This window comes from Podarcis erhardii (genome assembly GCF_964252035.2).
Source record: "Podarcis erhardii genome assembly, chromosome: 13".
Classification (NCBI taxonomy): Eukaryota; Metazoa; Chordata; class Lepidosauria; order Squamata; family Lacertidae; genus Podarcis; species Podarcis erhardii.
The window spans coordinates 15,086,983-15,097,521 of NC_138502.1; the positions used below are offsets into that span (position 1 = coordinate 15,086,983).

General features: G+C 47.2%; 1 protein-coding gene across 1 annotated transcript; it reads left to right on the plus strand.

Moving 5' to 3' along the window:
* The first annotated feature begins 2,913 nt into the window (after nucleotides 1–2,913).
* Nucleotides 2,914–8,120, plus strand: ZG16 (zymogen granule protein 16). The gene is made up of 4 exons (XM_081836445.1): nucleotides 2,914–3,434; nucleotides 5,420–5,475; nucleotides 5,613–5,745; nucleotides 7,538–8,120. Exons 2-4 carry the CDS (start codon nucleotides 5,421–5,423, stop codon nucleotides 7,857–7,859), a joined length of 510 nt encoding a protein of 169 aa, XP_081692571.1. The 5' UTR covers nucleotides 2,914–3,434; nucleotide 5,420; the 3' UTR covers nucleotides 7,860–8,120.
* Nucleotides 8,121–10,539: the final 2,419 nt, after the last annotated feature.

Genomic DNA, 10,539 nt, shown 5'->3' on the forward strand with positions numbered 1-10,539 from the left:
GAGGGGAGCCGGGCAGACCCCATCTACCGGCCGCGGGGAGAGAGGCAGCCTGGCCGCCCAGGGAGGGAAGGAGGGAGGCAGGCAGGCAGGCGGGGAATGGAGGAGAGGAAGGGAAAAGGCAGCAGGGAGAGGAAGTGAGTCGGGGAAGGAGAGATGGAGGCCGCCTGGATTTGGAGATCAGGTCCTAGGAGGAGAAGGCGCCAATGGCCATTTTCCAGCGACTTGTAGATTTTTTTAGGATCATTCTTCTAGTCCAACCCCCTGCAATGCAGCTGGCCCGCCCGGGGACCGAACCTGCAACCTTGGCCGTATCAGCCCCGTGCTGTATATGGAATCAACTGGGCTCCCAAAATCTGTTTGGACAAATTTTTCCTTTTCATTTAATTCGGCCTGAAATTCGCAGAGGGGGAAAAAAACCTCCTTAGAGATATTGCCTGGAATGTTTCATTGGATAACTAGAGTTTTCATGTGTTAAATCGCCCCGCTTTCAACAAGAGTTGAAGGCTGGGATCTGAGACCCTCCAAACTGGATGATCCGAGTGGGATCATCTAGTCCGACCATCTGCAAGGCAGGAACCGTTCACCTGAAGTGGGGCTTGAACCCAGGATCCTGAGATGAAGGATCTCCTGCTGCACTAATTGGGCCATGCCTCAGGTGGCCCTGATACCTGGGAAGAGGCATGGCGTGAGGAGTAAGGCCTAGGACAGGTGGGGAGTGGAAAGGGACCGCCTTGTATCCAAAACTAGGAGACTGCAAGGGGCACTGGGTTCCTTAATTTTGTACCCATTTCCTCACTCACACACCCCGACTCTTCAGATAGCAGACACCTATATTTTTATTACGTATCTTGTGTTTTTACTATTGTGATTTTGTGTTGCTAACTGCCCTGAGATCTATGTGTGTAGGGCAGTATACAGATTTAATAAACAACAATAATAAATACTAATGAAACACTGAATATGTAAAGCTGGCAATGGGTGCGTGCATCAAACCTGTGCTGAATTCAGCTAAAGCGTGTTGCATGTTTGTGGCAGGGAACCAGAATCGGACAAGCCACTTCTTCCTCCTTGCCAAAACAGTGGCAAAGGTTGTGTTTGCCCCAAACTGGATCTCCTCATTTCCTCCCACGCACACTCACACAGATGGTCTGTGACATGGGGACAGGGTGCGGTGGCATCCGAAGGCCCTTGTCCTCTAACGCCCTCTGGACATTCCCATGTTTTCTCAGAACAGCATATGCCTGGGATGGGCCAGGCCTGGCACCCAACCTCATCTTGGGCGAGGTCTGCCTGAATTGCTACTCTCCAGATGTCTCTGGCAATATTCTCAAAGGGCATTATCAGGGCACGGCCCCAGAACGGAGCGTGTCCCTCGTTCCTCATTGCTGTCAGGCACGCAGCTGCCTCTGCCTTCCTTCTCCACCATTTTGCTGCTTTGCGATGAAGCCACTAGGCCCATCTTCAACCCAGAGGCCGAGGAGCAGTCCTGTTAAGAGCTTTGAGGCTGAGCAAGGATGTGATCAGGAGCAGAAAGAAAACACAGCACAAATATTTTTGGGTTTTCATTTTCTCCTTTGGTCAGTAGTAGGGTGGGCAGAAGGGGGTGTTCTAAAATGGCACGGATGCCAATCTTTTGACTATAGAAAAAACATTCCCTTCAAGTAGAGAGAGCAAGCATGCCGAGGCTCTCACCCAACCTTCTCTCTGCTAACTTTCTTTAAAAAATAAAAATGAACCCCACGTGCTTTTTAGCAATTTACCTCAGGCTTCCTCCCAGGAGCTCTCCACCCTCCCCTTCTAGGCTCACAACGATTCTGTCTTTCAACACACATCTCTTTAATCTTCCTCACAACAATAGTGTGAGAGGTAGTGACTGGCCCAAGTTCATTCAGTGAGTTTCGTGCCTGAGCAGGGATTTGAACTCGGGTCCCGGTCTCTCATTCTAACCACTACACCAGGCTACACCACCCAACAGCAGGTGGACCCAGAGCCAGTGAAAGGCAGGGCCCAGGGCCAATGGCAGGTGGAGCCAACTGGTTCTCGGGTTGTCCCCATCCTCATCTTTGCTGATGCCATGTCCGTAGTAGAGGAGTCATCCTCAGAGAATGATGTGCTGCTCCCTGAAGGGAACTACATGGAGGAAGAGGCAGGGTCAGGCCTTGCAGCATCCCAGCTGTCACCTCCCCCTATGGGGTGCCCAGATTCACAGACAGAAGCTGAGACAAAGCAGACCTTTCTCTCCCCATAGCAGGTCTTTCCTTGCTGGGCTCTGTGGTTAGAAGGGATTTGGAAATTGTGGTGACTCTGCGTTTGCTGTTTTACAGGTCTATTCCGGGAGAGCCAAAATCTCGGAGAGGGAGAATGAGAGAGTTGTTCCTGTCAGGGTGCAACCTGAGAGTCTCGCCCAGACAAATCACTCCCCCCATGGGGTTCAGCTCTAAGTCTAGGCTAAATCCCTGGGCTTAGCCAGACTAGATCACTCTCAGGAGATTACCAATGGAGCATCCAGACTTGGAAATCAGGTGGAAATTCCACAATCACTGAAGTCATTCTGTTGTGGCACTTTCAGGTTTGAACCTTCCATAGCATTGTTGGAGAAACTTCTTTTAGTGTGTTTTTTGACTTCCCACACTTGATTGGAAACAGCCTCTCAATGAAACCATGAGCAGAATCCAAGGCTGTTTGCATATAATTCCTTGATACGTATGAAGAGGAAGACCTAACTTCCTGATAGTATGACTTGGTTTCATATATTGGGTTGTCTTAAGACTGGGAAACAGATGGCAGCCAAGAACCAAGGTGCTGCTTTATTAATAGGAACAAAAATAAAATCTTCAAAGATGTCAACACAACGTGTCCATCTTTTTACCTGCCTGTGCCATTTCTCCTTGGATTAAGGCATGTGTAAAAGAAGGAACTGAACACATGAGTTCTATCAGCACCTTTTTTCAGTTTTTCAAGCACCAGATATTTCAAATAAAAACCAATGATTGTGCCATTTAAATATTCTTTGTTTAAGTGCTGAAGATCTTCACTGGCCACACAGCTGCAGTAATGTGAAGATTTGGTGGGAGATCAAAGTTCCCTCCATTTTCCAAAGGTGGCCAGGATACATCAGAGTTGGACAATGCTGTTTCCCTTCCATCTTTGGGGTTCCAGGATTCCTCTCATCCCACGCTAGGCCCCAGCACAGCAGGTGGCTGCCGTGGGCCATTAAAGGGAGGGCCCGTTTGTTTGGGTCCCTCCCAGGAAAATGCCAATTGAAGTGTTTTATAATAGATGGATGGTGTTTGCCCAGCAGGCAGGTTCCCAAGATAAGGTGGCGCCATATCGTACTTCACGGACAGTATAAAACCTGAAGCTCCCCTTTGGCCAATTCTGCAGAGCTCAGGCACAGAGCACCCAGCCCACCCAAGGACTGCGCAGGCTGCAACGTAAGTCAGAAGCTGAGCACAACCCTTCGCGCAAATAATTATTTATTGCATTTGTATCCCACTTTTCCTTGCAGTAGCCGAAGCTGGCATAAAACATGCCTCTCCACCTGCTCATTTTAGCCTCTTTTTTGTGTGGTTTTTTTAAGGGGAGGGGGTTCTTCTAGTGGACCCTGTTTTCCAGGAGGCTCTGAAGAGGCCTTCTTTGAGAACAAGGTCTTTCTATAGGGTCTTGGGGGCTGCCTGGGGTTGACTGTTTGCTTTAAGGGGTTTAGACCTCCTGGATTTTTTCAAGAACTGCTGGATAGCTCAGTTGGTTAGAGCATGGTGCTGATAATACCAAGGTTGCAGGTTTGATCCCTGTAAGGGACAGCTTCATATTTTTGCATTGCAGCGGGTTGGACTAGGATGATGATGATGATGATGATGATGATAATAATAATAATAATAATAATTTTATTTGTACCCGTCTGGAGCTGGGCTAAGGGCGGCTAACATCATAAAACTAACACAGTATACAAAGAACATAAGAACATAAAAAGATGATTCCAACTCTTATAATTCTGTGATTAAGCTGGCTGGCTAGCTGTTTGGTATGTGGCCCTCCAGATGTTACTTGACTCCAAACTCTTAAGAACTCCATCTAGCACAGTGATGGCCAAACTTGGCTCTCCAGCTGTTTTGGGACTACAATTCCCATCATCCCTGACCACTGGTCCTGTTAGCGAGGGATGATGGGAGTTGTAGTCCCAAAACAGCTGGCGGGCCAAGTTTGGTCATCACTGAAGCATGACCAGTGGTGAGATAGATTGGGAGTTGGAGTCTCCCAACATCTGACTCTCCACTAGTTCACAGAACTAAGGTTGCCAGCATGGGATTTGAGTCAGGTCAACTTTCCAGAGGCCGCGCTCCAGAAAAATGGTTTAAAAGCTGCAAATTAAGAGGTATTAATAAAGAGAGCAGAGAGCAGATCACTGGCATAACCACGTCAACATATGCACAGCCTGGACTGAGCAATGTTAATATGGTTCTTATTCAAAAGCCGTTAGCACTCATTGCAAGCTGGTTGCGGTTATTCAAGGGCGAATGCAAGTCACTCTGCACATGCTCAAAAGCACGCCCTCTTTACGTTTTTACAGGGCTGAGAACAGGGCTATGCTTGGTGAATTTGGTTCAAATTATGCTTTGGTTTGATTTCCAATGGAAGCTCAGCTTTGCACAAATCATGGCAAAGTCCACGTAGCACAGAGCCTTCGTGGAGTCGGCTGTTCCGATCCTATTACAGGAACTCCCTTTTAAAAGGATGTAAAGCTGGCTTGGGTATCTGGTTTGATAGTGTAATGAAGCAGTGCTCTGGCAGGTGTGTCTCAGACGTCTTTGGAACACCTGCTATTTCATAACTGAGGGATGGGTCACAACTCAGAGCATCTGCTTTGCACAGAGAAGGTTGCGGGTTCGATTCCTGACATCTCCAGGTAGGGGTAGGAATGGCTTCTGCCTGAAACGCTGGAAAGCTGCTGCCAATTCAGACAGCATAGACAGTAATGAGCTAGATCAGAGATTCCCCAAACTTAGGTCTCTAGATGTTTTTGGACTACAACTCCCATCATCCCTAGCTAGCAGGACAGGGATGATGGGAACTGTAGTCCAAAAGCAGCTGGAGTCCCAAGTCCTTCTTTGAGAAACCTGAGCTAGATGGACCAATGGACTAAGGCAGCTTCCTGTATCCAAAGTGAGTGGCTGGAGAGGCCTGTCTTCAAATCCCTTCTCAGCATTCAAATTCAGTGGGTGACCTGGGCCAATTCACCTACTCCCACCCTCTCCTACCTCACAGGGTGGTTGTGAAGGATAAAATTAGAGGAATGGGACCAGGATGTGTATGACACTTTGAAACGGATGTGGGAGGGCAGGGAGGATAGAATAAACATGGAAAAGTACTGAAATCAACGCGCTGATTTTTTAAAAAACCTCAACACTCTCTTTTCTAGGATGTTTTGGTTCACGCTCCTTGCATTGCTCTGTTGCGGCATCACCATCAACACAGGTAAATCCCAACGGGGGCCGGACGGGGCGGGGAGGGAGGTGTCACTGTCCCCCAGGCCGTGGTGCTGGCCAAGTGCAGGACTAGGGCTACTGTGCCATCTGCTCATCTGCTCTGTGTTGCTTTGGGTCTTATTCCAGCTCAGCCACGTTCTTCTTCCTATTCTGGCGAGTACGGCGGAGGTGGCGGGAAACGCTTCTCCCATTCTGGGAACCAGCTGGATGGGCCCATAACTGCCATTAGGATCCGGACGAACCGGTGGTACATCGTGGGGTAAGTGTTTGGAGGCTGCTGGGGATCTGGGACCAGGCCGTGGACGGATTGACCTTAAAATAAGGTAACCCCTTTCTTTGTGAGGAAATTTAGGGCAGTCTTCGGAAAGTCCTTTCACTTCCACACATCCTGTGTATCCAAGACCTCAATAAAATTTGCAGGGAGGTTAGATGAGCATTCATTCTGATTGCTTGCAGGGAGATTAGACAATCAAGCAATTCTTATCATATACTTTCCAGTACATTTCCCCATCCCTTTACCTTACTGCAAGCAGTCCAGGATTTTTGGGGGGAGGGGGAGCGGGTTTGTTGCGCTCCTGGGCGTTGGGGGGGGTTGGACTAGATGACCCTCGGGGTCCCTTCCAACTCTACAATGCTATGGTTCTGTGGCATCTCTTGAGAGGAAGGGCAGGATAGAAGCCTAATAAGAAATTGAAAAATAAAACAAAATCGACTTTAGTTTTCCAGCATGCCGCTGAATGTTGCCTGCAAAATAGCAGCAGTCTGGAAGTGCCCTCTGTTCATTTCGTAGGACAGAGAGCACTGAAGATATGTTTGTTTGTGTGTAGAGTGAAACAGTCTTGCTGTGTTTCTAGCCATTTTAATGTGTGCATACCTTAACCCTCAATTGTGAAAGTGACTTTAAGCCTCATGTCTGAATATGCTTGTTTGCCAGTTTGATGCCAGCAGCAAAACCATTTCAGAGCAGTCAAAGGCTCCATGGCGAAATGAAAATGGAGAACCCGCTTTCCTTATATTGAACACTTGAGGTCCAAGAGTCCAGTGCAGAGCTCTGAACCAGATTCTAATACTGGGGTCGCTCTTGTCTGAAATTGGCTACTCAAACTTTCTATCCCTAGTTTGTTTTCTACAGTGTTATCAAATGCAGGACCCTGCCCCAAAGAGCTTTCAACCTAAATTCTTCTATTTCTGTCACATGCTTGATGCCTTGTTGCATAAAACTAGCCAGAGAACATGTTCTGCTTTGGAGAGCTTGATAGTTGGAGAGGAGTTGGAAAAGTTATTACAACTTATCTTTCTTTTTCTTCTTTCTTCTTCTTTGGCGATGACTCATAGCTGAGTAAGATTGTCTTCCATAAACACAGTTTTAACAATGAGTCCATAAGTGACTGTGGAGGCCAGTTCTGGAGTTGATCACTGTGTGGATTTGCCAAGCGTGCCTTCCTCTTAGCACGTTTCTCCCTTGCGTCCTGAGTTCGAGTGTCTTCAAAGCCCATGACACCTTTGGTAAAGGCTGTTCTCCAACTGGAGCACTCACACGCCAGTGTTTCCCAGTTGTCAGTGTTTATACTACATTTTTTAAAATTTGCCTTGAGACAGTCTTTAAACCTCTTTTGTTGACCACCAGCATAATGCTTTCCATTTTTAAGTTCAGAATAGAGTAGTTGCTTTGGAAGACGATCATTATGCATCCGCACAACATGACCAAGTGTTTCCTGAATCAAGGGCCACATTTCTCAGCAACAAATTAGGAATATTTGGGGGAGGGAATAGGGGGTGTCCTTGCAATCGGCAGCTCAATTATGTGAATTGTGCAAGGCAAATGAGTAACGAATTTGAATTTGTTGTGCCAAACGAAATGATAACATGGAAAGCCTGTAGAGAACTTCTAGATCCTTTGGGATGGAAAGGGGTGTACAGGAATCAAGAGCAGACTTAGGCACCATGGAGACCTTCTGTTTTAAGGGGCATAAGTGTGGCTAACTCTGCACTGGGCTGTTGGCCTATCAGGGAAGAAAGAAGATGACCTAAGAACTTTTACCTTATTCCAGTCTCCAGGTCCGTTACGGCAAGGAATGGAGCAACTACGTGGGGGGTTCTTCTGGCGACCTGGAGGAAATCTTCCTGCACCCCGGCGAGTCCATTATCCAAGTCTCCGGGAAATACAAAAGCTACGTCCGCAAACTTGTGTTCGTCACCGACAAGGGGCGCTATTTCCCTTTTGGGAAGGACACAGGCACCAGCTTCAACGCAGCTCCCCTCTTCCCAAACACCGTCCTGCGTTACTTCAGCGGCAGCTCTGGTTCAGTCATTGATGCCATCGGTTTCCACTGGGACTACTACCCCAGTGACTGCCCCTCTTGTGGAAAGTGAGGGAGCACGGCAGGGAGAGACCAGCTGATCAATGGGGCAGGGAACAGGGACAGCTCAGGGTTTTCTTTCCCCTTACCGACTGATTATTCGTGAGGCAAATAATTTTCCAGCACATTTTCTGTCACCTCTTTTGTTAACACTGTTGAACCAACGCCTACTTCAGTCCTCCCCTGTGTTTTCAGAGCTTCCTCTCCTGTCAAACAGCTAGCGCAGCACTGCTGTCGATCGGCATCGAGCAATAAAAAAGCAAATTTGAAAAAAGGGATTGTGGATCTCTTTATTTGTTGTCGGTCTTGAACATGACATCATCACGGCGGTGTGACATCGTCACTGTGACTTAGACAGAGGTCTGAGGTTCTGTTTTAGAGCAAGCTCTACACAAATCCAGAGTGGAGTCCCTAAAATAGTTGGATGAAATCTTGTATGCCTCCTTCTGGTAACTCCTGCAGCCAAGCTGGTGCCAAATGTATTGCTCTGCTTTCCTTTGGACCACATCAGCCAGACCGAGGGGGCGTGTCTTGTTGTCTGAGCAGCCCAGGACCTCCCTACAAACTGGCCAGCATTGCGCCCCAGAGGGGAGTCACTTTAGTGCTGCTAACACCCCCCCAGAGGCGCACTCCATTATCTCTCGAGACAGATGGATGCCATCATAACAATTAAGGACTAATATTCACTTCCCTAAAATGATGGTGATTACAGATAGGTAGCCGTGTTGGTCTGCCATAGTCAAAACAAAAAAATTCCTTCCAGTAGCACCTTAAAGACCAACTAAGTTAGTTCTAGGTATGAGCTTTCGTGTGTATCTGAAGAAGTGTGCATGCACACGAAAGCTCATACCTAGAACTAACTTAGTTGGTCTTTAAGGTGCTACTGGAAGGAATTTTTTTGTTTTGATGATGGTGATTGTTATTATTATTAGAATAACCATCATTAATACGGATCTAGCACCAAAATATTCAAAGCACATCACACACACATAACCCTGGCAACTCTTATAACAACCCTATATGAGCAGAATTATTTATTGGTTGGCTTTAGAGGGTTGTTGTATGGAATACTGAGAGGTGCTTGGAACACTCTGATGCTGTATAAATGGTGATGGTGATGATGATATATCTGGTAAAAATATAGGGAAGTGAATATGTGATGGCAGGGGGACGGGAGAATTGTCAGGAAAGAGCAAATTTGTACAGGCCACAAATGTCATCTGCAGCCTGGCCTGCTTACATACAGGTAGGATAATGTGTTGGTGAAATCCTGAGGTCGTAGAGTGGATTGTACCGCTGCAGCCGAGAAGGCAATTTTGGAATGTTCCATGAGAACTACCCAAAACTCTTTTTTTTATTATTTAAAGAACAAACTATCTCGCACGAGTGAGAAACAGCCCTCTCTTTCTCAAGCCTGTTTTCTTGTTAAAGGGAGGCTTTGTTTATATTAAATTCAGAAGAGCATGAACAAAATGTGATTTCCCGTGTTTAGTCTGAAGTGGTCCTGCAGCCTCAGAATTCTTATCGTCTCATTCAGCTGCTGGCGAAAACGAGACCTTGAAGATCTGACTGTTGACTGGAAGTGCAGGATTCAAGGTCGCCTTGCCCTTTTAAAATTGCACCTGGATTCAGCTGTAAACAAGCCCAAGTTTTAATATGGTAATACTTTGGCTTCTATTGGCCCTCTCTGTAATCTCCCATACAAGGGAATGACCTAACCCCATGGCTGCATAGCTCCCACATAATTTGCTGGACCCAAAGCAATGCTTCTCCCACCCCAAGGTGTATATCATAATAGCTCAAGAAATTATTTGCACATTAGGTAAGCTGGGCAGACTGAGAAAACCTTTGCAAAAGAAGGGGTATTAAAGAGGGAGAGTTGAAGGAAGAAAATGGAACTGTTGGGTGAACAGAGAAGAATGATAGTCCCAACTGCTGCTTCCTGGCAGGGCTCTTGGGCATTTAACAAATTTATGGCAAACAGAAATTCAGCTGGAAAATTTCTCACTGTCTCTGAATGCTGCTGCTGAGAGAGAGAGGGAGGGAGAGAGAGAGAGAGAGAGAGAGAGAGAGAGAGAGAGAGAGAGAACCCTCCAGGTTTTACTTCTTGGACTTCTACTTGTCTTGGAGTTCAAAGAGCCACTGTGGGCACAGTGGTCAGAATATCAGATGAGGTCTAGTGAGATCCAGGTTCGCATCTCTACCCAGCTGTTAAAGTCAGCCACTTCCTCTCAACCTAGCCTACCTCACAAGGTTGTTGGGGATCCAAAAAAGAGGGAGCCATTTCTGCTTCCCTAGAGAAAAGGTAGGGCACAGATACTAAATGCCCATGAGCCCTACTGCCAGGAGTGGGCATTGCTCTCTCAACCCCAACAGAAAAAGGGAAATGGTTTTAGACAAAGGCTCAAGTCCAGGGGTGGGAAACAGCAAGTGCAGATGCTTATTTGCACCAGTTTCTGCTCCGCCAGGGCTGGCTTAAGACGTCTCACAGCCTGAGGCATGATGAGCCATTCCCACCCCTGAGGCTGACTAGCCGGGCAACTGAATCTTGCTTTGGTCGCCTTCTCACATTCATTGGGAACTCTGGGAACTGTAGTTCTGGGAGGGCAGTAGAGGTCTCCTAGCCACTCTCAGCACCTTTAACAAACTACAGTTCCCATAATTCTTTGGGGCAAACCCTGGCGGTGCAAGAT